At 42.3% G+C, this 26893-nt stretch overlaps 1 protein-coding gene across 1 annotated transcript in view; it reads right to left on the bottom strand.

Annotated features, from left to right (window-relative positions):
* mast3b (microtubule associated serine/threonine kinase 3b) overlaps positions 1 to 26893 on the bottom strand; it is a 42267-nt gene that overhangs the window by 9482 nt on the left and 5892 nt on the right. Inside the window, exons 3-11 of the mRNA XM_047374389.1 lie at positions 25688 to 25760; positions 18191 to 18211; positions 17813 to 17891; positions 14238 to 14395; positions 11381 to 11456; positions 10830 to 11039; positions 2894 to 2995; positions 2352 to 2484; positions 1272 to 1336 (exon numbers count right to left, since the gene is read on the bottom strand). Of these exons, the coding sequence (XP_047230345.1) occupies positions 1272 to 1336; positions 2352 to 2484; positions 2894 to 2995; positions 10830 to 11039; positions 11381 to 11456; positions 14238 to 14395; positions 17813 to 17891; positions 18191 to 18211; positions 25688 to 25760 (917 nt within the window). The remainder of the gene's footprint in view (positions 1 to 1271; positions 1337 to 2351; positions 2485 to 2893; positions 2996 to 10829; positions 11040 to 11380; positions 11457 to 14237; positions 14396 to 17812; positions 17892 to 18190; positions 18212 to 25687; positions 25761 to 26893) is intronic.

Below are 26893 nucleotides of genomic sequence, written 5' to 3'. Positions count from 1 at the left end.
GATAAAGTGCCTGATTCACAGTAAAGTTATTCGACCACAAACATGTCTTTAGATGCTCTGTAAGGTCTCACCGCGTTACCGCAGCAACACGAATCATGTTAGGCAACGTTTAGTCAAACATGATTCATTTAAGCTGCAGCAGAACAAATACATTTTACATTATCCCCTTTTGTTCACATTTAACTGTGTAGATAATGTTACTATCTAAATGAATCAAACTTGACAAATATTCAAATAATTCATACAGATACTAAATACAGTCATTTATAAGAAACATGGAAATATTACAGTTTCTATAATAATATATTAGGTAAACTGGTAAAAAGGAAACATCATTTCTCCTTTATAGTTGATCTCATGCTGATCTGATGCTTATTTTGGCTCATTTCCAGTTCAGTATCATCATATTTAATATTCATTTCATGAATGGGAAGACCACTTTTTTATCTATTTAAAACTTTAAAGTGCAAATGTTTGTTTATACTTTATTTTGAGGGGTGAAATAATTGTAATATATCATTGTAAAAAAGAAATAAAAAATATAATACAAAATGTTTTAGGAAAATTAGTCATTTTGGTTAATTAAATTAAATAAATAAAAAATATTTGTTACTGGCAATCCCTAGTGCTCGCAGCAGGTAGCTCTTCTGAGATGTTCTTAGTCTGCTGTGGTCAAAAAATGTGAGAATATGGTAAAATAGTCAATCAGCAGCAAGAAAAAGGTCAGCCAAGCTCCACTGATACTCAAGCAAAAGGTCTGGCTCCTGTTATCCAAACTCCAAAAGTTCTGGATTAGGTCTGTTCGCTAAAAAACAAAAACAAAATAATGTATGTCCACTCAAACTAGCCACAGACCCAGCTAATCAATTATTTTATTTTACATGGTGTGTATGGACAGGGTTCAAGATGTCATATACATGAAGTGGCAAAGTCACACCACGCTCTACGGGGCGGGGCGATTCTTTCTGCAACGTTTGAGGCAAACTGCAAAAGGTTTGAGGTTTGGGCTTGACATTTTTCAGCTTTCATTCCCAAAAAGAGCATGGGTTGGATGTGGTGGGAAAACAGTTCAACCTTTCAGAAAGTGCTGCTGACAGCTTGGTGCCAGATACTACAACACATCTCCAAATAAAACGTATTTGCCTTGTCAAGTTTGGACTGTACTAGTAGCAAAAGTAAAATATATGCATTAAATGTTTAGAGATCAGCAAGTCTTTTACTTTTAAATGATAAGTAAAGTCCTCTCCTTGTATCAAACAACGAAGACTTACCTCTACATCAGCCTCCGGCTCCACTGACACTGAAGGACCGGCGTCATGTTCAAGCTGCACCATGTCTAAACATACCAGAACGAGGGAGCGGTTATTAGCGCATGAAATGTCTGCATCTACCATTTCATTTTCCCACAGTAAATCTGATACACACCTAACGCTCTCAGCAAAATAAAAATCTAAAGTTTCATCTGCCTAAAGAGGTTCCTATAGAGCAGCGTGAAATGAAATGATGAGTTTTCTTTCATCAAGAGTTTAAACAAATTCTGCTTTGTTAAAATCCCGAATTGTTACAGATTCAAGGCCAAAATTACACCAGACTGAAATCAAAGATGTGACAACTATCTGTTAAAAAAATCATCTTTCTTTCAGGAGGCCACATTCCTTCACTGTATATTAACCAAGAAAAAATGGGATTTAATTACTTCAACACAACCATGATTACATAAGAGCATAAAAGCTCAGTGTGCTTTAAGCCCATCAATAAAATTAACCACATTAACATGCAAATTCATGCAGCAAGGGATTGCATGTCATTATCAGATCTTCTATTCCATATGGATGAAGTATAAAGATGAATTCTCTTCTGCATACTGCTGCTAAGTTAATGCGTTCAGAAGAGACAGGGTGTTTCATCTTAATTAAGCTAATTATCCATTAAATTGGCACAGATTTTTTTAAACCAACACATCTATCTCAATGAGCACTGCATTTCTTTCAATTTGAAACGTATTAGCTTTAAGTCTTAGAGAGTTAAGGGATTATTTAAATGCAAATTTATGCAGGTTTGTTATCAGATCACCCTCTCCATATGCATTAACTGTGGTGTAAGCATGAATTTCTTATAAATAGTTAGGCATAAGTGATCATAAAACATGTTAGGAGAACTGGAATGAGAGACTACGAGGTATGACACTTCTTATACTAACAATGTTAATGAAGTATCTGTGACTTTCTCATGTACACACACGATAACAATAGAGCCCTGTAGGGTGGGTAAAAACTGATCCAAAAATCTTTGATTTTGTGAAGCTAGAAACATGCATGTAAGCCCCACTCAATAAAGACGCTTTTGTGTACCTTCTAGCAGGTCTCGGGTCAGACCAAGCTGGCTGATGATGTACCGTGGGATGTCTGTCTTGATCCCCTGGCCCACTTTGGCATGGCCCTCTGCTGCCTCGAGCAGGTGATAGAACTCTTCTGGGTCAAATTCCTGACAACAGCATCCAAGAGTAACGAATGAGGAAAGTTTGAGGCTAGACTCCTGTCAGAGTGTGTGATCTTTACAAAGTCAACGTGGTCTTAATCAGAACCTCAGTCCAAAGCTTCAAGTCTGGTTTCTGCTGATTTATTACTTGCAACAAAACTCCCTATCCAACAATCTGACGTAACAAAAACAACAAACATTTTAAGATGAGACTCATACTGTTTATAGAGGAGTCCTGTTTTAAGGCACTGATATACAGAAGGTGCAGCTGCAACATTATACTTTCTTGTACCTGAGTGAAAACAATTAATTCATGTGGCAAAGTGCTGCATCGAGGGAAATCTAGAGCTGCACCCTTACAATCTAAATAATCTTATTTTCAATTAGGAAGAGATTTTCTTCTTCTGGAGCTTACCAGGCATTCAAGCAGGCGAGCTGGCCGAGAGATTATGATGAGGATCTTCCGCACCAGCCGGGTGATGACGGTTACTTCCTCACTTTCAGAGCGTTCAAAGGCCTGGGAAACGGAGGCGGCGCAGGGATAAGAAAAATGTTGAGCAGGAAGCTGACATTTTTAAACATGGTAGCTACAAAATAAAAATAGGGTAACAAATAACCCATCTGCACACTCTTCTGTTCATGCTCAACATGTTACTCTGAGGTATACTGAAATCAAATAGATGCAATGCTAACTGTAATTAATATAGAGTTTACTATGAAAAACAAAGTGCAGAGCGAGAGTTAAGCCATGTTTTAACTGAATAATTTCCATCTAAACAGACCAATTTCAAGCAGAGCATTCCTTTATTACTTAAAAAAAAATACACACACAAAACCACCAAGCGATGTAAACATATAAAACAATGTGCTTCAAGGCATTAACATAAATGTAAAAACACGCACAGCCCAAAAATGGCTCACGCATCACTTTGCCAAAAACTAACAATGAAAACAACAACTGTGTAATAAACTGGGTAAACAATTACTAGGTCCCTGCTATCAGTCTGGAAACTAGGATGGACTTGGTTAGGTTGTCCCAGCTGCAGATTAGACTGTGATGATATTAAAACCCGGTGTAAAAATACTACTGTTTCAGGGTGTCATGGTATTTACACAAACATTTGAACCATACAAAACGTATAACATGATCCAGTTGCTTCTATTGAAATTTAGAATTATTCATATGCTACAAAAATAATATAACACATTGACATATTACAGCTGTAGTTATCTGTAACACTTATTTTTGCTATTTTGATAAACAGACTTGTGCAAAAGTCAAATTCAGAATAAACACTTGCAAAAGTTACTAACATGTACTTGTTTCCGAGAGTATACCTTCATGCCATTCTGTTATTTTTCTTTTAGGTTAACAAAAGTACAGGTCCTTCTCAAAATATTAACATATTGTGATAAAGTTCATTATTTTCCATAATGTCATGATGAAAATTTAACATTCATATATTTTAAATTCATTGCACACTAACTGAAATATTTCAGGTCTTTTATTGTCTTAATATGGATGATTTTGGCATACAGCTCATGAAAACCCAAAATTCCTATCTCACAAAATTAGCATATCATTAAAAGGGTCTCTAATCGAGCTATGAACCTAATCATCTGAATCAACGAGTTAACTCTAAACACCTGCAAAAGATTCCTGAGACCTTTAAAACTCCCAGCCTGGTTCATCACTCAAAACCCCAATCATGGGTAAGACTGCCGACCTGACTGCTGTCCAGAAGGCCACTATTGACACCCTCAAGCAAGAGGGTAAGACACAGAAAGAAATTTCTGAATGAATAGGCTGTTCCCAGAGTGCTGTATCAAGGCACCTCAGTGGGAAGTCTGTGGGAAGGAAAAAGTGTGGCAGAAAACGCTGCACAACGAGAAGAGGTGACCGGACCCTGAAGAAGATTGTGGAGAAGGGCCGATTCCAGACCTTGGGGGACCTGCGGAAGCAGTGGACTGAGTCTGGAGTAGAAACATCCAGAGCCACCGTGCACAGGCGTGCGCAGGAAATGGGCTACAGGTGCCGCATTCCCAAGGTCAAGCCACTTTTGAACCAGGAACAGCGGCAGAAGCACCCGACCTGGGCTACAGAGAAGCAGCACTGGACTGTTGCTCAGTGGTCCAAAGTACTTTTTTCGGATGAAAGCAAATTCTGCATGTCATTCGGAAATCAAGGTGCCAGAGTCTGGAGGAAGACTGGGGAGAAGGAAATGCCAAAATGCCAGAAGTCCAGTGTCAAGTACCCACAGTCAGTGATGGTCTGGGGTGCCGTGTCAGCTGCTGGTGTTGGTCCACTGTGTTTTATCAAGGACAGGGTCAATGCAGCTAGCTATCAGGAGATTTTGGAGCACTTCATGCTTCCATCTGCTGAAAAGCTTTATGGAGATGAAGATTTCATTTTTCAGCACGACCTGGCACCTGCTCACAGTGCCAAAACCACTGGTAAATGGTTTACTGACCATGGTATCACTGTGCTCAATTGGCCTGCCAACTCTCCTGACCTGAACCCCATAGAAAATCTGTGGGATATTGTGAAGAGAACGTTGAGAGACTCAAGACCCAACACTCTGGATGAGCTAAAGGCCGCTATCGAAGCATCCTGGGCCTCCATAAGACCTCAGCAGTGCCACAGGCTGATTGCCTCCATGCCACGCCGCATTGAAGCAGTCATTACTGCCAAAGGATTCCCGACCAAGTATTGAGTGCATAACTGTACATGATTATTTGAAGGTTGACGTTTATTGTATTAAAAACATTTTTCTTTTATTGGTTGGATGAAATATGCTAATTTTGTGAGATAGGAATTTTGGGTTTTCATGAGCTGTATGCCAAAATCATTCGTATTAAGACAATAAAAGACCTGAAATATTTCAGTTAGTGTGCAATGAATCTAAAATATATGAATGTTAAATTTTCATCATGACATTATGGAAAATAATGAACTTTATCACAATATGCTAATATTTTGAGAAGGACCTGTACACCAAGCCGCTGCAGTCACCTGCTTAAAAGAGACGCAGCTCGCGGCATGCCGCCGTCTGCCTAATAAGAGTAATAGGTTGGTATTCCTTTAGTTATCACACACCTTGGCTGTCCATGTTTTTCACAACTAACAAAACATCTCAAAGAAAAGGCTAAACCAGTCTTTGTTGTAATCAAAGGGAAAAGCATGGTAGCTTTCTTTCAGCCAGCTGGCTAGCAGTGCACAACAACTTATGATGGATCTCTATGCTCCATAAATGAGTCAGTCTGACACACTTGACTAAATAGACTTTAAACTGTAGGATGTATGATGGACAGTTTTGGCGGTTCTCTTTCAACATTCGTTTTGGTATCTCACTATGGGACACGCCTCCAGCGCCTGTCCCCGAGAAGCTCTATTACATTACGCCAGTCTTGACTGGCAGGCGGAAGTGACGTCCGCTCCCATGGGAGGACTTCCTCCCAGTATAAAAGTCGACGTCACGTAGGTGATCTTCAGTCTAACACCTCTTCTCGCTCCCAGAAGCACCTCTCAGACGGTCATTACAGTAACTTGAGCTAGCTTAACTGTTCACAGAGCGAGTTAACAACTCGGTCGCCGAGCGCTTCTCAATAACTGTGCTCGACTGTTCTGAGTCCCTTTCAACGCTGGTCTGTCGCCAAACAGCAGCGCTGCAACTGGTCACCAAACTATCTGCAACCTTAACGGAGCTTACGAAGTTGTGTAACTTGCACTCGTTCTCACCATGAACAGAGTCAAGCCACCATCTAGAACCTGCACATGTGGCAATCTCATAGCTGGGGCAGATACCCACTCTGTCTGCGCTTCGTGTCTGGGGCTGCAACATGCCCAGGACGCGTTGGTGTCACCGGCGAGCTGCGAGCACTGTGCACGGCTCTCCCTTAAGTCTCGTCGGCGCAGGCTAGCACGCCAAGCTAGCCTGTCGGAGGTTGATCCTATGATGGGGGTAGTCAATCCCCCGCCACCGGAGCCAGTTGGGGTGATTAGCTCGACGCTGTCGCGCCACTGACTGACCCAGAGGAAGACGAGGCCGCACTTCCAGGTTTCAGTACTCTTGCTAATGCCGAGTCCAAATCTGAAATGGAGTCCATCAGTCTCGGGTCTGACGACGACAAGCTGGACTGCGGGCCTTATGCCATCCAGTCTGTTGCAAAGCCCTCGGTGACGGATGACACCAGCCGCTGCGGTTCCCCAAACCCGACTGCAACAGACCTGCATGATGTCTGCAGAAGGGCAGAAAAGAAGCTGGGCATCGAGTGGCCGGAAACCCTCACCGAAACTACCACATCTCGATATGAGGGGAAGCGGCTTCCGAGAGCAAAATCTTCCGGCAGACAGCTGCTGCCGGTCTTTCCCGAGTGCCTCGAGGAAGCGACCCGGTCCTGGAGCAATCCTCTCACCGCCAAGAATCCCGCCCTGGGAGGGTCGGCGCTGGACTGGACGGGCATGGAGGCCGGCGGTTTTTCACATCTGCCTCCCGTAGAACCTCTGCTGGCATCTCACCTGCACCCATCGCAAAAGTCAGCCATGACAGCGGCAGGACCCACCCTTCCCTTCAAAGCTGACTCTTTTCAGTCCACTCTGAATGAGAAAAGCTACAAGGCGGTGGCTGCATCTGTTAAAGCCTTAAACGCTTCGTCTCTTCTCCTCGCTTACCAAGCGGAATTACAGGAGCAGATGACTGGCACACCGATGGCCGATTTGTGGGACGAGTGGTGCGTGGTGACAGACCTATGCCTGCGTCTCCACAGAAGTGCTGTCCAAGCATCCGGGAGATCCATGGCCCTGATGGTCACTCAGGAGAGAGCTAGATGGCTGAACCTGTCTAGCCTGTCTCAGAGGGAAAAGAACCAGCTCCTCAACACCCCCGTGGACCCGAAGAGCTTATTCGGACCCACTGTGGCTGCCATGCAAAAACGCTGTGAGGAAAAGAAGAGGGAAGGTGAAGCGCTAAAGCTGTGTCTGCCCAGGAAAGCGCAGCCTCCTCCCCCTCCAGCACCCCGTGTGCCGTTCGCTCAAGCGGCGGCTCGACCGGCCTACCGCATCCCCAAACGCCAGCCTCAGCCGCAGTCAGCAGACCGTGGGAAACAAACCGAGCTCAAAGGTGCTTGGGGAAGGAAGCCATTCGCTCCCCTGACGACGCCGGGAAACTAAGCGACCCCTTCTGCTACTGTGAGCGCAAAGAAAAAGAGGCGCGCTACCTAGGGAGCCGTCTTCGGGGTGGGAGAGCAGGATCTGCCAGACACCTGCACCCCCCCTACCAGGACACGTCCTGTCCCAGTTCGAGTTCAGAACGCCACGTTCAAGGCAACTCAAACGGCCTGCAGAGCCGACGTTGGAGCTCATCGTTCAGAGCCGATCGAAGCGGAGGAGGATCAAAGCCACCGAGAGCTCAGTGGAGCCGCAGCTGTGGCCAGAAAGCACACACCAGTGCACAAACACATGCCAGTGTCTAAAAACACAACCTTCCCCCTTCACAACATGTTCAATAAAGTTGTTTTCTGGCACGCATCCAGGCCTGGAGCCGAGGGCGCAGCCACAACAAAAAAACATGAAAAATATGAGAAGCAGAGAAGCAGCACTGGACTGTTGCTCAGTGGTCCAAAGTACTTTTTTCGGATGAAAGCAAATTCTGCATGTCATTCAGAAATCAAGATGCCAGGGTCTGGAGGAAGACTGGGGAGAAGGAAATGCCAAAATGCCAGAAGTCCAATGTCAAGTACCCACAGTCAGTGATGGTCTGGAGTGCTGTGTCAGCTGCTGGTGTTGGTCCACTGTGTCTTATCAAGGGCAGGGTCAATGCAGCTAGCTATCAGGAGATTTTGGAGCACTTCATGCTTCCATCTGCTGAAAAGCTTTATGGAGATGAAGATTTCATTTTTCAGCACGACCTGGCACCTGCTCACAGTGCCAAAACCACTGGTAAATGGTTTACTGACCATGGTATCACTGTGCTCAATTGGCCTGCCAACTCTCCTGACCTGAACCCCATAGAGAATATGTGGGATATTGTGAAGAGAACGTTGAGAGACTCAAGACCCAACACTCTGGATGAGCTAAAGGCCGCTATCGAAGCATCCTGGGCCTCCATAAGACCTCAGCAGTGCCACAGGCTGATTGCCTCCATGCCACGCCGCATTGAAGCAGTCATTTCTGCAAAAGGATTCCCGACCAAGTATTGAGTGCATAACTGTACATGATTATTTGAAGGTTGACGTTTTTTGTATTAAAAACACTTTTCTTTTAATGGTCGGATGAAATATGCTAATTTTGTGAGATAGGAATTTTGGGTTTTCATGAGCTGTATGCCACAATCATCCGTATTAAGACAATAAAAGACCTGAAATATTTCAGTTAGTGTACAATGAATCTAAAATATATGAATGTTAAATTTTCATCATGACATTATGGAAAATAATTAACTTTATCACAATATGCTAATATTTTGAGAAGGACCTGTATGTGAAAAGAACAGCAGATTTTCGTAAATCAGAGCAGCTGTTTGTGTCGTGGGCTTCATCACATAAGGGAAAGCCTCTCACAAAGCAACGTCTTTCGCATTGGGTAGTGGGGGCTATTATTATGGCTTATGAGAGCAGAGGCCATGCACCCCCTGCAGGTCTGCGGGCTCATTCCACTCGTGGTGTGGCATCATCCTGGGCATTGCTCCAGGGTATACCTGTGGAGGAAATATGTGAGGCTGCCAACTGGGCGACCCCTCACACCTTCACTAGGTTCTATAAACTGGATGTCACCAGGCCCACACTGGCTCACACGGTTCTGGGTGTGGGTTCCATATTGCCATGAATGCAAGATGCAATCTGTTGGTCTTCGAGTGAGCTTATCTGGCAATACGGGAGCAGAAATATCCCATAGTGAGATACCGAAACGAATGTTGAAAGAGAACTTTAGGTTAAGGATTTAACCCCGGTTCTCTGAAACATGAGTGAGGTATCTCACCAGATCACCCTCCTTGCAGGGAGCGAGGAAGAGGTGTGCTTATTAAACTGAAGATCACCTACGTGACGTCGACTTTTATACTGGGAGGAAGTCCTCCCATGGGAGCGGACGTCACTTCCGCCTGCCAGTCAAGACTGGCGTAATGTAATAGAGCTTCTGGGGGACAGGCGCTGGAGGCGTGTCCCATAGTGAGATACCTCACTCATGTTTCAGAGAACCGGGGTTAAATCCTTAACCTAAAGTTCTGAAACCCTGACACACACCCGGACTAGTACCTTGGCCACCATGGGTTCTGTTCTATTGATGCAGAGATGGAATCAGATTTCTTTCTTTCTTAATCTTTCTCTACTACAAAAAAAAGGAAAATAGGTTACAGCCTTGGCAGTAATATAAAGTCATGTTTGTGTAGGAACGAATGTGATCCGCTGTATGGGAACAAACTTATTAATTCAGCAGGATGTACAACAAGTTGGACATGCCTTCTGTCTGACACAATGCAGAAAAACAGGAAAAGGAGCTGCTATAGTCATCTGTATTTTTCATGCATAATGACAATCAGCCAGCTTTAGGGTTTTACATGTTTTGTTTGTAACCAAAGTTTTTTTGGATTATACTTTAATTAGGATTCGACTGTGTCCCTCGTGATGCCCTGTGGGGGGTGCTCCAGGAGTATGGAATCGGGGGCCCTTTATTAGGGGCCATCCGGTCTCTGTACAAGCGAAGCTCTCGATTTACCGGTCGGTCTACGTTCCTACCCTCACCTATGGCCATGAACTTTGGGTCATGACCGAAAGAACGAGATCCCGGATACAAGCGGCTGAAATGAGCTCCCTCCGTAGGGTGGCCGGGCACTCCCTTAGAGATAGGGCGAGGAGCTCGGCCATCCGGGAGGGGCTCGGAGTAGAGCCGCTGCTCCTCCACATCGAGAGGAGCCAGTTGAGGTGGCTCGGGCATCTATACCGGATGCCTCCTGGACGCCTTCCTCGGGAGGTTTTCCAGGCATGTTGGGTTTGTTACTGCTTGATTAATGATGACAGTGAAATCTCCAGCTTGTGATTTTGGTCCACTTAGACTTAAATAATTTCAGAATATGGTAAAAGCCAGAACCATTATATTTTAAAACTAGTTTTAACACTATGTGTTAAAAAGTTATAAATTCTGTGTCAAAATGCCTTCAGCTAGATCTAATATGTGGTTATTGAGTGACATGTCTGACTCCACATTTCACTCAAGCTCAATCAATCTGCTCCCATAACTTCACCACCAGTTACAAAGCTGAGTTTCAGCCAATCATATTGTGCCTGAAACTGCAGGGTAAAATCTAGAAAGTCCATTTTATATCAGGACAACATGTGAAATAATTCTGTTTTCTCACCTCGTGCAGCAGATTGTCCAGCTTCTCCTGCAGCTCGGCGAAATAGCGGGAAGTAACCAGGCCTTTCTGAGACTTGTCCAGACAGTCCCTGACCAGCTCCACCAACTGGTGTTGGATGAAACCCAGCACGCCGTCAGCCAATGGAAGGGAGCTGTCTGGAGAGTTCTGGGTGACAATCTCCAACAAGCGATCCTCCATCTGGGCTGTGGCCTTCAGGGAGGAGGAGAAAAACACAAACACTCATTTAAAATAATTAACATACCAGTAAATATGATTTTAATTTCCTTGGTGGCATCAAATGTCCTTTGTTGCCTGTGGGTGAACTCACATGGATGTATTCATTCATTCAGTGATTCATTCACATTTCTAACGCCTGTAAAGACTTGTGGCTCTTAGGCCTTAGCAACTCTGTCATAATAAGTCATAGAATATGTTTTAAGAAATCCCAGTTGTTTTCACCTTGTACAGATTAAACATCCCAAAATGTGTCATGTTTAGGTGTGTATGCGTGAAACAGATGCAGAGTGTGTATGATATCTTTTAATACATACCCTTGGAAAACGTTCTTTGTAAACATGGTTCATCATGACGATCTCATTATCAAAGGAGATGGTTGATCGCCCGGGACTACAACATCAAACAAAATAAGAGATCCACATTGCAGCTTTTTTTGTAAATCAGTACGTAATTAAATCACTGTCCTCTAAACTAGAATTTGGTGTGAAAGTGGATTCAGTTGAAACTAGATATTTACATACACTGTGTAAACAGACAGCCAAACATTTTCTTACTATATGAATTGAAATCAGACTAAACTTCTCCTGGTTTAGGTCTGTTAGGACTACCAACATTATTTCTGATGGCTAAATGCCAGAATCCTGAGAAACATGATTTTTCAGAGATTTTGTTTAAACTTCAAATTCAGAAGTTTAAATATATTCTCCTAGTACTTGGCAGAATTGCCTTTTAAACTTTCTGAATAGGGTCGAACTTCTCACAACAGTTTGCTGGAATCTTGGCCCATGCCTCCTGACAGAACAACTGTAACTGATGTCTTAAGATGACGCGCCACTATTTCCATATCATGACCTCGTGATGATATTTTGTGCAGCAAAACACCCAGACAATGTAATGCCACCATCTTCCACAGTTGGGATGGGTTTTTCAGGCTTTCAAGTTTCCTCCTTTTTCCCTCAAAATGGTCATTATGGCTAAACATTTCAATTTTAGTTTCTATTTTAATGCGTCTACAAACAGCAATCTAGCATTTTTTGTTTCTGATGTAATAGCTTCTTCCTCTCTGAGTGGTCTTTTAGCCCATGTCAGTACAAGACTTGTTTCACTCTATTGCAATCTTCACAAGGTCTTTTGATTTTATTCTGGGGTTCATGAATTTCTCACCAAAGCACGCTCATCGCTAATACACAGAACCCATCTCATTCCTGAATGACATAATGGCTGGACATTACTCTGCTGCTTTTATTCTTCAACAGATGAAATCGAAACCTTCAGGCATTTGGAAATTGTACCCATGCATAAACCACGTGTGAAGGTCAACAACTCTCTTCCAAGTATCTTGGCTGATTATGTCTGATTTTTCCATGATGTTATTCAAGGAAGCAGTGGCTTTAAGAAAAGGTGCGCCTTCATTTACCTTAAAGGTTGTGGGCTAACCGTAATCAAAAGCTTAAAAAGCCATGACATCACCATCTGGGCATTTCCAAATTGTTTAAAGGGATAGTAATATTAGTGTATGTAAACTTTGGAATTTGAAGTAATAAAAAACATTATACGTTTAGTCAGTTTTAATGTCAGACAGTTGGAAAAACTGGGATCTCTTTTTATACAGTGTACCTGGTTTCAACTGCATTTCACACTCAGGTCAATTTTTCAGGTCACTTGTTCTCAACACACACACCTAACTTCAGTGCAACTAAACACACCCACATAAACTCATCATGGGTGTGACAGAAAGTGTTTTTGTTTTTACTAGGTCAACTTTAAACCGCTCCTGATTTTGCTCTGCCGACAGTAAAGCCAGAATTTAAATTTGACAGCATGTAAGCTGGAAAAGCTGCAATGAAAGTGGATTTCGCTGTTAGGCTTGAATGTTTCTATATAAAACATATCTTTACCAGCAGCTGAGTCTACTTTCAGCCAAACTGTGTGAGTCATCAACACCATTCAATTAGTCATGTACAACAACACCACTTCAGCATTTAAGCCAATGAGATAAGAGTATTTGAACTGCAAATACTTGCTTGATGGAGCTTCAAACAGAACAGATGGAGGGAAAACCTATCACATGCACACAGCCTCTCCAGGCTATCTTTTTTATATTTTTTTAAAATCATAAAAAGGGAGCTCTGCTGCTCTGAAAGGCTGCTGCATCTCCCCAGATCAAGGCCTCCAATCACATCCCTTTCCAGCGAAAACCAGTTCCAGAACCAGAATTACGGTTCTGCAGCTTCATCCCGGAGGCGCTCTGTTAGCTAGCACGCCCACGTACTGCACACCATGGTGCCAGAACATGGAACACTCAGGCATCGCACAAACAGCACAGAGCAGAGCCAACAGACAAAAGTTGTCAAGATCACACTGCTCTGCAGTCAAATTTCCAACTGCCTGCCTACCAACAGGAAGGTGCTGACATTAGGAGGTAATAAGAGGTAGTAAGAGGTGTTAAACGCTGCATTTGTTCAGGTCATAATGACATCTGATAGTCTGCAAACAAAAAACCTGCAATCTCTCTCTGAAATTAATCCGAAACATTTCTTGCATAACAAGCACCACATGAATCACATTAATCCCTTTAGAGATTACTGTTTTTAATCTGCGTAAAATATTAATCAAATATATTCATCTACAAAAAAAAAAAACAGATCATAATGGGAAGTTCAGAAAGAGCTAAACAACAAATGAACACTTATGTAACCCAAAGTTAACCAAAGTAATTAAAGTATGCAAAGTGTTTAGCTACATTTTTAGTTTCTATCAGGAAAATTGGTATATAGATAAATGAGTAATAAGACCAAAACTTACATTCAGGGTTGCAACACATTTTTATGTCAGATTTCCAGGTTTTCTAGAAAGATTTCCTGAATCTGAAGTCTTTTTACAGAGAATTGTGGGCAAGCTTTAAACATGCATGGATGGATGGATGCATGAATGGATGGATACATGGACAGATGGATGCGTGGATTGATGGAAGGAAGGATGGAGAGGAAACATTTTTTTGTAATTTATCCTTTCCAGACCTGAAAATCACCTGAATCAAACTGCAGACTTTTCACAACTGTAACCCTGCAAGTTTAATGCATAAAGTGGTGACACTTTGTTGTCACTTATTTGATTATGCCTGTAAGTACCAATGCAGACCGTAACCACATATTTTTTAGGATTATCTACCTGAGGCTCCTTGACCGAGGTCGTATGACTGGCGAGGGCCGTCCGTCCTCGTCAGTAATGCTGTCTGTGCTGCGGAAGTGCCTGAAAAGGAAGTGCAACTCATCTTGCGTCGGCTGGTAGGGAAGCTGATGGAGACGCTCCTGGGAGGACGAGGATGACTACACACGAAAACAGAATAAGATCATTATTTAGATTCTATTTTCTTTACTTTCACAAATGTTTTAGCCAGGCGAGTGGATGTAGTAGTAGATTAGAGTGTTGACACTTGAGGCAACCACAATAAACTTCTGAAACAATAATTATTCAAATAAAAGAAGCGGTTTATTTACGACTTTAAACACCCCAGCAGAGATAGGGAACTGCAAGGAGAAACATGTTCAAAAAGCAACACATACCAGTTTATATCTGCAGCAACACAAAAGAAAATTGATTGTTTCAAAATGAATGAGTCATGCTGCAAAGGGGGCAATTATGATTCAAAGGGAACTATTTCGACAAGTTCTTTGTGGAGAAATTTGTCTGTGTCAACATCACAGATTTATCAAATCATGTTTCCTTCTTGTCTTGGAGGCTGTTGGTACTTGTTAGTCCTGCCCTTTTAGAGGCCTGACTGAGACAGAGGGATGAGCTCATAATGCTGAAAACCACAAACATGATCCGACAGGTGGGGCTTCCTTTACTCTAACTCACATGGCGCCTGTGAAGGATTTCCAATGGGCCTTAAACTTAGAAACTAGAAATAAATTATTAATCATGTGTTTGAATCTGGGATTAAAAACAAACAGGAAATTGAACGTTATATCTGCTAATCTGAGGAGCAAGGTAACGATAATGAAGGCAACCAAATGATTCCTCTGAAGGGACAATTTAGGCTTGTAGAAGTTAGGTTATAAGTGGTCAATGTCTTACCTGTGGCAGGTAACTCTCACCAAGACACATTTAGTATAAACCCAAGCTAGATAGCCCTGAGGCTGAAGCTAACAGCTAGAGTGAGAAGTGGCCAAGACCAGAGCAGACTTCTACCACCTAAGAAACACTTCAATCTTAAAAACATCATAGCAGTTAAGTGCAAACACTGTTGTATGAACCAGGGGTTACCACACATTTTTTATTACTAAGTTCTATACTTTTCTAGAGTCAACTTTCTAGATTTTATTTCTGCTGTTTTTAGAACATTCTGGATTATTGATTGCAGAATATAATCCAGATGCCACCATCTTATTATCTGTAGGTTCCAGTGGTGGGTTGTAACTAGTGACATTTACTCAGTTACATTTAATTGAGTAACTTTAAAAAATGTTTGTTGTGGACTAGTTTTACTGCACTATATTTTTAACTTTTACTTTAGTATTATTATTTTTGAAGTATCGCTACTCTGACTCGAGCACAATTTCAGGCTACTCTACCCACCTAGTTATTTCACTGAATTAAAGACAAGGATCTTTTAACCAAATGACACAAACCTGCAGGTTATGTGATAAAGTGAGATATCTTGTTTGGACACAAACTTCATTGTTCTAATATTTTTATTTACCTGCTGAGCCTGCAGTGCCAAATGGAGGTCTACTGAACTTACAGTAAACAGCAGAATTCCTCACTGGAAGTACTTTGCACTATTCTAACATGTATACGCTACCTACTGTAAGTACTTGCTTTAAAGGTTTATGTTGTGAAAAAAGTATATCTGGAAATGTGTTTTTCCTCTGCTAAAATGTTTCTGCAATGTTATTAATTTAAACTTTTTTTTTTTAATTGTAGTCTTTAAAATACCATAATTTGCATATAACATTGAATATCTTTTATGTTTTATTGCATTATTTTTTACAAATTAAAACGTTATGATCAAACTCTGTTGGATGAACCTCAATTGGGTTGGATGAAACCCGTTTGAATTACTTAAGTTGTATTTTTACCAAATAAATAATAAACCATAACTTATGGATTTATAAAAAAAAGAAGGATTTATTTTATTTAAAATAAAAAGGTACCAAACAATAGCGGAAGCCTTGCTGCTTTTTTGAAATTTTATAGGCAGTCTGAAAAGCACGGGTCCGCTTCAATCTAAAGCTGTCTGGAGACCAAACAGGTAGTAAAATGACCCTTTTGATTTTTGAATGAGTGTGCATTTAGTTAGTAAAAAACAAAACAAAACGCTGTTGGGAAAAATTATCTGGGTGTAAATTGGAAGATCAAAGACAAATCAGGTCTATATAAATAAAGCTATGGTCAAATAAAATCAAATAATTAAAGAAGGAAAAAAAACACTGATACATTTTTTCATGCTGATGTTTCTTTAGAATTATCCAGACCTGGAAAATAACAAAACCTAATTCCATAGCTTTCCAGGCTTTTCAAGACTGCATAGGAACCCTGTTTAAACTGTTGTCACATTTTCAGTGAATACTTATACCTGGCCCTCTTCTGACTAGCCGAATGGCCGATTTACTCTAAATTAAGACCCTCAGAGAATGAGCTATTAAATGTAAGATATTAACTGCTTGTAAGGCTTTTACAGAACCTTTCTTCAAGAATCCTGAACTAACTCTTTAACATGAGCAAGTTATGTCCATGTCTACTGTGACATTGAGTAATATCTTTTTAAGCTTAATAGGTCCGTTGTGGTGAAGAGAGAGCTGAGCCGAAAAGCGAAGCTCTCGATTTACCGGTCGGTCTACGTTCCTACCCTCACCTATGGCCATGAACTTTGGGTCATGACCGAAAGAACGAGATCCCGGATATGATCCCTGAAATGAGCTTCCTCCGTAGGGTGGCCAGGCACTCCCTTAGAGATAGGGTGAGGAGCTCGGCCATCCGGGAGGGGCTCGGAGTAGAGCCGCTGCTCCTCCACATTGAGAGGAGCCAGTTGAGGTGGCTCGGGCATCTATACCGGATGCCTCCTGGACGCCTTCCTCGGGAGGTGTTCCAGGCACGTCCCACCGGGAGGAGGCCCAGGGGACGGCCCAAGACACGCTGGAGGGACTCTGTCTCTTGGCTGGCCTGGGAACGCCTTGGGCTCCCCCCGGAGGAGCTGGAAGAGGTGTCTGGAGAGAGGGACGTCTGGGCGTCTCTGCTGAGTCTGCTGCCCCCGCGACCCGGTCCCGGATAAAGCGGAAGACGACGAGTACGAGTTTAATAGGCATTGGTGTACGATGCCTTCAAACTGTTGAATTTTAAGGACTGAAAATCATAACCAGGAAAGGACAACATTGAACAGTCACTGTGACGTCTCTTTAGAAAGCTTCTGTCCAAAAAGGGCAGTAAGGGTCTCAATTAAGGTTCTCATGAAAAGCCATCACAAATATAATCTTTTGACAGACACTCTTTTATTTTTCCCCTCATTAGCATCCAGACTGTGTGTTCTCCTTCTGATGCTGAGATTCAAAGACTGCGAGAGTGACTCACTGAAGCAGACGATGCAGATAAACAATTAGCAGTTTGTTATCTTGAGCTTGCCGTTTTCTGGCCCTCATTGCACAAACAAAATGTGCTACTTGGGCTAACTGAAGTGTGAAAAATGCTTTGGCTGCCTTGCTTTAACTGGCGAGGACATTGCCATGTTTCTGGGGGTGACTTACTGAGACGGTGGAGCTCGGCGGATTGGTTCCATAGCCCGATGAAGGAAGGGAGGCCAGAGACCATCGTCGGCCCTCAGCTCTGAGAGACACAAGGAGAAGCACGTTATATAAGCCTCAGCAGCATACCCATTAGTTAGCATTTTAGATGTGACAGTCCCTATGTAATAGGCAATCCTGTTACTATAAGAGCATACAATTATTGCTTACATTCACATATAAGGCTTGTTCTTCTCATCTTTTTTTATTTACATCATTCCTTTCTTATCTGGCCAGAGGCAATGCTTTGGAAATGTAATCGTTAAGTCAGAAGGAACATTTTTGTGAAAAACAAGCAGAAAAGACGTGGAGTAAGAAATGAAGAGTTCAAAAAGAAGCTACCTTTCAGCACGAGCCAAGTGACTGAGATCATGACAGCAAGAGGGGGAAGAGAAGAGCAAAGACAGAGATTCTGTGAGTTCGAGGATTCTTGCACAAGCGATCCAGTGACCTCTGGCATTCATCTGAGAGATTAGCACTGACAACGCTGCCTTCCTTGCCACTTTTCATTTGTACACATACAAGGAGTTAGACGGCACAGAAATTAATTTCTGACATTACAGAAAACACAGAACTCTTGAGTTGAGCAAGTCTGATGTTTCTCTCAATAGGTTTTAAAAATAGAGTCAAAGTATGGTATCTCAGGGCTGAAAACACAGAACAGACATGTTTCTCAGTGTTTGCACACACTTGTGATATCTTAAAGAAATAGTAGTATGTATACTTCAGAATCAGAATCAGCTTTATTGCCAAGTCTGTGCAAACAAACAAGAAATTTGACTCTGGTACACTTTGATCTAAGATTTTTTTTGTACTATATAATAAATGGAAATAAAAAATATATATTTTCAAACGTACATATATACACAAGTGACTTAATCATGCTCTTATAAACTTAATGAAATAGACGATTTATCTTTCCCAGGTTATTATATAAGACTTTTAAAGGCGAAAATAGTAAAATTAATCTATTTGCATTATCTTTGATGAGATTTTCATTTAAGACAGCAAAAAGTTTCTCCAAGTGGAAGGGTTAAAGGAAAACACCTAAACCGCTCTTCAGCTTTTAATGACTCTTCTTGAGTTTCTCCGAGGTACAGCCATACTTGAAGGGCTCGCACGTCTGCAGAAAGACAAGCTTGTTACCATGGGAACCAGATTGAATGATGTGTGAGTGGGCTTCAGGGGTACCCTCGGTGTGCCTGCACTCATCCTGCTGGGGGGGAGTAAGCTGTAAGACGACCTGGCAGTGAGGTGAGGGAGGTGTGAGCGCTGTGGGCTGAGTCAGCCCCAGTCAACACGCTGGTGCACCTTCCTTTCCTTTCCTTCTGTTCTACAAGCTGTCTGCCTCTGGACCCGCACACATACACATACACACAACCACACCTAATCTGTCCAGGAAACCCTCCTACAGTGGGATTGAGAACATTTTCTTTTTTCTTTTATCCTTTTTTTTTTATATGTGCTTAATTGATTTAGATTATCAAGTTGCTGATCATTTATAGAACTGACACAGTCAAAAAATAGTAAACTACAAACAGTTGAAACCAGATACTTGCATAGACTGTATAAAAAGAAACAAGATGTTTTATTCCCACTGTTTTATTAAACTTGTTTCAGGTCTATTGGGATTACCAGAATAAGTCCCATTTGCTTAAAGCCAGACTGATGAGAGAGATACTTTTCTATAGATTTTTTTAACTTTCTTCAGATTTAGAAAGTTTACATACACTAAGATTAGTATGAGTGTTAACTGGAGGCACACCTGTGGATGTATATTAATGTCTGTCTTACTCAAACATACAGCTTATTAGAAAAAAATTAAAATAAATCAAGGGAGATATCAAGTTATGTGGACCTTCAAAGCTCTGGCTCATCCTTCATTATAATTCCCAGTTGCTCGAAGGGGCAACCTTCATCTGTTCAAGCAATTAAATGCAAAAACCAACATCTGATGTCCAGCCATCATACTCTCAGGAAGAAAACAGGTTCCCTATCCCACAGATTAACATGTTTTGGTGTGAAATTTGTATATCAACCCCTGAACAAACGCAAAAGACCTTGTGAAGATGCTGGCTGAAGCTTATGAGATTATCCATTATCCATGCTCCTGATGAGATGGCGGATGGTCTCCCGAGGGATCTCCTCCCAGACCTGGACTAAAGCATCTGCCAACTCCTGGACAGTCTGTGGAGCAACGTGACGTTGGTGGATGGAGCGAGACATGATGTCCCAGATGTACTCAATCGGATTCAAGTGTGGGGAACGGGCGGGCCAGTCCATAGCTTCAATGTCTTCATCTTGCAGGAACTGCTGACACACTCCAGCCACATGAGGTCTAGCATTGTCTTGCATTAGGAGGAACCCAGGGCCAACCACACCAGCATATGGTCTCACAAGGGGTCTGAGGATCTCATCTCGGTACCTAATGGCAGTCAGGCTACCTCTGGCGAGCACATGGAGGGCCGTGTGGCCCTCCAAAGAAATACCACCCCACACCATTACTGACCCACTGCCAAACCGGTCATCCTGAAGGATGTTGCAGGCAGCAGATCGCTCTCCACGGTGTCTCCAGACTCTGTCATGTCGGTCACATGTGCTCAGTGTGAACCTGCTTTCATCTGTGAAGAGCCCAGGGTGCCAGTGGCGAATTTGCCAATCCTGGTGTTCTCTGGCAAATGCCAAGCGTCGTGCACGATGTTGGGCTGTGAGCACAACCCCTATTTCTGGACGTCGAGCCCTCATATCATCCTCATGGAGTCGATTTCTAACCGTTTGTGCAGACACATGCACATTAGTGGCCTGCTGGAGGTCATTTTTCAGGGCTCTGGCAGTGCTCCTCCTGTTCCTCCTTGCGCAAAGACGGAGGTACTGCTGTTGGGTTGTTGCCCTCCTACGGCCTCCTCCACGTCTCCTGGTGTACTGGCCTGTCTCCTGGTAGCGCCTCCAGGCTCTGGACACTACGCTGACAGACACAGCAAACCTTCTTGCCACAGCTCGCATTGATGTGCCATCCTGGACGAGCTGCACTACCTGAGCCACTTGTGTGGGTTGTAGAGTCCGTCTCATGCTACCACGAGTGTGAAAGCACCACCAACATTCAAAAGTGACCAAAACATCAGCCAGAAAGCATAGGTACTAAGAAGTGGTCTGTGGTCCCCACCTGCAGAACCACTCCTTTATTGAGTGTGTCTTGCCTAAATTGGACCAGCCTGGTAGCCAGTCTTCGTTGATTGCACATTGCACCAGTAAGAGCAGAGTGTGAAGGTTCAATTAGCAGGGTAAGAGCACAGTTTTGCTCAAAATATTGAAATGCACACAACATTATGGGTGACATACCAGAGTTCAAAAGAGGACAAATTGTTGGTGCACATCTTGCTGGCGCATCTGTGTCCAAGACAGCAAGTCTTTGTAATGTATCAAGAGCCACGGTATCCAGGGTAACGTCAGCATACCACCAAATAAGGTATATTTCCTGGACTATAAATATAGTGAGCGAGTGCAGAAACGGGGTTGTTTCCTCGCAGAAGATCAGTGAACAAGATCGGAGACAAGCCACAAAGCTACAGGTGGATCAGAGTACCAGAGTCACAGCCAGACTGATTAACTGCCTAAGAGAGAGGATCAACCCGATGCCATTGAATGACTGTGTCTCAGATTTAAGGATCTGATTTCATCTAAAGCCTTTTTTATCCAGACAACAGAAGTGAACTTGATCGGTGGCCAACTGATTGCTCTATGATTCAGGCTTCTGGAAGTCCTGAATCTAACTCAATTGGGCCTCTGGATTCAACTAAACTCTTCCAAATAAAGAATCCATTACCTCCAGGGGGAAACTGCAACCAAGAACTGGGTAAATCATCTAAAAGTTTGGAGCATCAGTATATGTCACTTAAAGGAAGAAACCTGAGGATCAAGTCCTATTTCCTTCAAGAAGTCACTCGTTGTTACCGGAGGGAATCGTTCGGTCTATGGAAGAATCTCCGTCTTCAAAGCCTCTCAAACCCACTAGTTTCAGCTTCAGGGAAAGACAGGTTGAGTTGATTGATTTGTTTTTATTATCGTTTGAATAATCATTAATGTTGAATTAAAGCTGTTGCTTGCTCCTGCCAAAGCTATACTAATTAAAGAAAGCATCTAAAATTCTAGTCAAGTTGTGGACATTCAATTATTTAAATCACAGTACTGTTGGTTTTTCAATGGTGGTAAAAAGTCTTGTTGCTTGGTCCTAATAGATTATAGGAGGTTTTTAACGGTTGCCTTAGTCAAATAAGTTAAAACAGCGTCCTTGAAGCTCGTGCCGAGCTACTAAAATTATCCTAGTCCATATACCAAGTGCCAGTTGTAAAATAGGGAATGAGCAGCCGTGAACAAAAGTGACTGTGCAAGGTGAGGATGACCGCGAAGGGCTACTCGGTCACCCGGGCCTCCAGTTGAAGAAGGGCGAGACTTTTGGATGAAGGGTGTCAGGGGCTAGGCGAGTCATTTCCCGACACCAGCTTAAACAGAACTTTCAGTAAGCCTGTTAGGTAAGACCCTTCAGGTTTAGGGAAGTCCGGACCCGTTGGATGGAGAGCTGGTTTGAGCAATACCCCTAAGAAAAGGGAAGTAAGTGGGAGGGGTTAGCTCATCAGACAACGAAAGGTTATTACAAACCACATCCAACAGGATTAACTGTGGACGCAAGAGGAAGCTGTCTGAAAGGGATGTTCGGGTGCTAACCCGGATTGTATCCAAAAAACATAAAACCACGGCTGCCCAAATCACGGCAGAATTAAATGTGCACCTCAACTCTCCTGTTTCCACCAGAATTGTCCGTCGGGAGCTCCACAGGGTCAATATACACGGCCGGGCTGCTATAGCCAAACCTTTGGTCACTCATACCAATGCCAAACGTCGATTTCAATGGTGCAAGGAGCGCAAATCTTGGGCTGTGGACAATGTGAAACATGTATTGTTCTCTGATGAGTCCACCTTTACAGTTTTCCCCACATCCGGGAAGTTACGGTGTGGAGAAGCCCCAAAGAAGCGTACCACCCAGACTGTTGCATGCCCAGAGTGAAGCATGGGGGTGGATCAGTGATGGTTTGGGCTGCCATATCATGGCATTCCCTTGGCCCAATACTTGTGCTAGATGGCGCGTCACTGCCAAGGACTACCGAACCATTCTTGAGGACCATGTGCATCCAATGGTTCAAACATTGTATCCTGAAGGCGGTGCTGTGTATCAGGATGACAACGCACCAATACACACAGCAAGACTGGTGAAAGATTGGTTTGATGAACACGAAAGTGAAGTTGAACATCTCCCATGGCCTGCACAGTCACCAGATCTAAATATTATTGAGCCACTTTGGGGTGTTTTGGAGGAGCGAGTCAGGAAACGTTTTCCTCCACCAGTATCACGTAGTGACCTGGCCACTATCCTGCAAGAAGAATGGCTTAAAATCCCTCTGACCACTGTGCAGGACTTGTATGTCATTCCCAAGGTTGCCCCGTATGCCAGTTTGCCCCTGGCTGTGAGTCACTTCACTAAATGAAGACCAAACACGTTTTAATCAAAAATGCGCCAGAAACCGAAGCCGGAGTCCAGTCCATGTGAAAACAAGTCCAGGCTTAATTATGCAAGGATATTCAGAAAAAAACGGCTCATTTTGCATCTGGTTTCATTCCCACCGCTTAGTCTGGTGGTTCTTTTACTTTATGTTGAGAGCATGGGAAATCTCCAACATGGACTTAAAATGCTGTGCAAATCTGTCAAGATCATACTTTCTCCTCTGAGATGCGTGTCGTGTATTCACGTAAGCTGCTTCTATCGGTGAAGCATGTTATCTTTCAAAACCAATCACATATATATAGAATATCGATGATGTGTTACAGATAATTCCAGTTCCCATGGTCCCTGAATGCAACAGCTGGGAACATGTTGTTCAGCCGCTGTGTTGAGCTGTCAGTCATGATTCCGCACCCGCGTGATCTGAGCCCCCGCCCCCCACGCCAAAACAGGGCCAAAAGTTTGAAGCCGGAAAAATAATCTGTAAGTTCGAAAAAAAATCTTGAATCTGAAAAGTAGTTTTGAACTTTTTTTTTTTTTCCAGTTTCACATCTGTGTTTTTTCAGTTGCAACACTTTTTTTCCAGTTTTCAAATTTTTTGGGGGGAGGTTCAAAATATTTTTTCAGGTTCAAATGTTTTTCTTTTGAACAAACTTATTTTTCAGGTTTCAATTTTTTTTGTTTGAACAAACTTTATGGCCCCAATTTAGCTCCATAACTATGAACCTCATTCAGTATTTTGTGCAACACTAGCAGTTAATAGTGCGCTGGTTTTTAAAGAAAATAAACAAACATATTATAGGGAAATGGAATTAGCCCAACACTTGTCTAAGCAGAGGCACATGGTGCAGGAAGACAGCCCAGCTTTAAACCAGGAAGTATAATGATTTTCTGCTAAAATGATAACAATGAGGAGAACTACAGCCAGGAAACCGTGTGGATTTTTTTAAGAAAGTCTGGGATCAATTAGGTTAATGCTAATACTGTACACAACAAGGTGCGCCAGTATATGTATGAGTCACAAAACCCGGAAGATTGAGCTGACTGAGCAGTCAAGCTCCTGGGCGACCCAGATTGATATGTCGTGTCACTTTTTGCAATGTGGTTATTATGTGAGATCAAATGAACGTATTGCAAGTGTGTAGCAGAGAATTTCAATTTGTGTGCTATCTGAATGTTTAGAGACATGTTTAGATGATTTTGTGGCACATGTAAATGTAAACAAACAACATGTGATCTCCTGGTACAGCATTGGTATTTACAGCATGCTCATAACCTCGGTCCTTTATAGAAATAAATCTAACAGCAAGGTACTAAGAATGATAATTGTCTTTCGTCATTTATTACAATAAATCTAAACAAATTTGCTAAATAACTTAACCGTTAGCCTAATGGAAAGGAGCATAGCACTGCCTTTTCCTGTGGATCCATCTGTGTGTTAACTTGCCCCATTGTTCCTACTTAATGTTTGTTCAGAGGTTAACAGGACAAATTGTTTATGCCTGCAAATTCGCAGGCAGCATATTGCCTGCTTAACATGGATAAGTGGCGTATCTCTGAGGTAAAACCGGAATAGACACAGGAGGAAGAAGGGTGGTGCTTTGGCTTATGGAGATGTGCCAGATACCGATTTAATTAAATTATTTAATTTAATTATTCTTAAGTGTTCGCGCTAGCAATGTAGGTTTTGTTCTATTGCAAAGCCATTTTCCATTTTCTGTAATGATAAGAGTGTTCACAATCCAGCTAAAAGTACGATAAAAAAAATGTGTTTGTATCATTGTGAATATTTGCACAGTGGTACAAAAAAATAGCTGTGACACGATTAGTCGTTTTCGGTAAGGCGTCTTGTGGTCTGATGAAACTATAATTTAAGTGTTATATTTGGAAGGAAAAGGGTGAAACTTGCAAGCCAGACAACACCACCCCAACAGTGAAATACAGGGGTGGCAACGTCATCTTGCGGTGATGCTTTGGTGCAGGAAGGACCTCTGCCCTTCACAAAATAGATGGTATTCAAGTGAAATAATTTTGGTAATCCTAACTGATTTAAAACACCAAATGTTTAGTTCTGTATTCTTTTAGGTGTAGGCAAACATCTGGTTTCAGGGTTAGGGTAATACATGTAAAACAGAGAAATATAATTTACATCAAACAAGAAAGAATCTCAAATGCAGTTCCATCAAAAACTATTAAAAGCAAAAACATAATCCAAAAGCCATGATGCAACCAAACAAATACGTAGTCCAACAGGAATAACAAGCTGTACAGTAAGAGTTGCATACCTTCGGGCAAATGGAAAATTGACGCAGGCACTAGTTGACACATTTCGTGGGCTGTCTAGAGGACTGCTCGCAGCTAAACAAGGAAACTCTATGTCATTAGCAGAACAATTCACAGCTGTAAAAACAGACACATGATAATGAAACAAGGGAGCTGTCTTGGGTCTGTTTGCAATTGGTACTGTCCCAAAAACAGTGACATCATGTCTGGAACCCTTAAAAACGGCATCACAAGTCAGCAACCCCTAAGGTCCAATATGAGCTTGGTATTACTTTTCCAAACATTACACTACCAGTATGTAAACAGGGAATTCAGGGCAAAGCCTCAGCCTGCATTGTTTTGTGGGGTCTAGAGATATGGGTACACTGGAGACTGTGCTTGTTTACATGCAGCCAGCTGAGTGCCAATTAGTGCTTGATTTTACTCTGTGATTAAATAATACTTAGCATGATGGAGTTCAAAAGGGAGTGCTGCTATGAAGAGCTCTTGAGCTAAACTGTTCTCATAGAGTGCAGCTGCCTGATAGTGTTAGGAGGCTGTATTTCCTCAGCAATTCCCTCACTTCTTAACAGTTTTGCTCACAATAAGCCATATTTTCTAGAAGTCTATTTAAAGTGATTTGTTGCAGTAGTTCCCCCGGATGCCTGATGGTTTTTCAAAGATCTATAAACGGTTCTCTTTGCTGTTGGTTTATTTGAGGGATTATCTTCTGAGTATGAATACAGTATTTAAGATCATTGTGTCTTCTGGTGCGTGAACAATTCATGTGTTTTAAAAGCAAAACAAACATTCCTTTGAAAATGGCTCAAACAAAACTCACAAAGTCTGAAAAACATACTGATAAAGACCCCTTCGAGGATTAACAGAAAATCTTTTTTTTTTTTTCTAGCACTAACTGGTGGCTCAGCGTTCTGGAATGTACTTTATGTTTACATTCTGCTCCTCTGAAGATAAAGTAAAAGAAGGAACACTGTGCAAAAATAAAATAACTGGTCATGCTCAAACATAAAGCAAACATTAGCATGTTAGGGCTTCCAGTTTTAAACCTCTCCTTAGTTTCCTGCTTCAAAGGTTGCTTTCTCATCTGGAGGTGTTCCTGCTCTGTGACGCATGACAATGTCCTCATTGAATTGAAAAGTTGTAGCGCATTTACCCAATCTTCTTTAAATCCCCTGTATTAGCATGAAACAATTCTATGCAGATGACTA

The sequence above is a fragment of the Girardinichthys multiradiatus genome, chromosome 9 (genome assembly GCF_021462225.1).
Source record: "Girardinichthys multiradiatus isolate DD_20200921_A chromosome 9, DD_fGirMul_XY1, whole genome shotgun sequence".
In the NCBI taxonomy this organism is placed as follows: domain Eukaryota; kingdom Metazoa; phylum Chordata; class Actinopteri; order Cyprinodontiformes; family Goodeidae; genus Girardinichthys; species Girardinichthys multiradiatus.
Note: the sequence above shows the minus strand (reverse complement) of the source record. Positions and strands in the feature narration are given on the sequence as shown.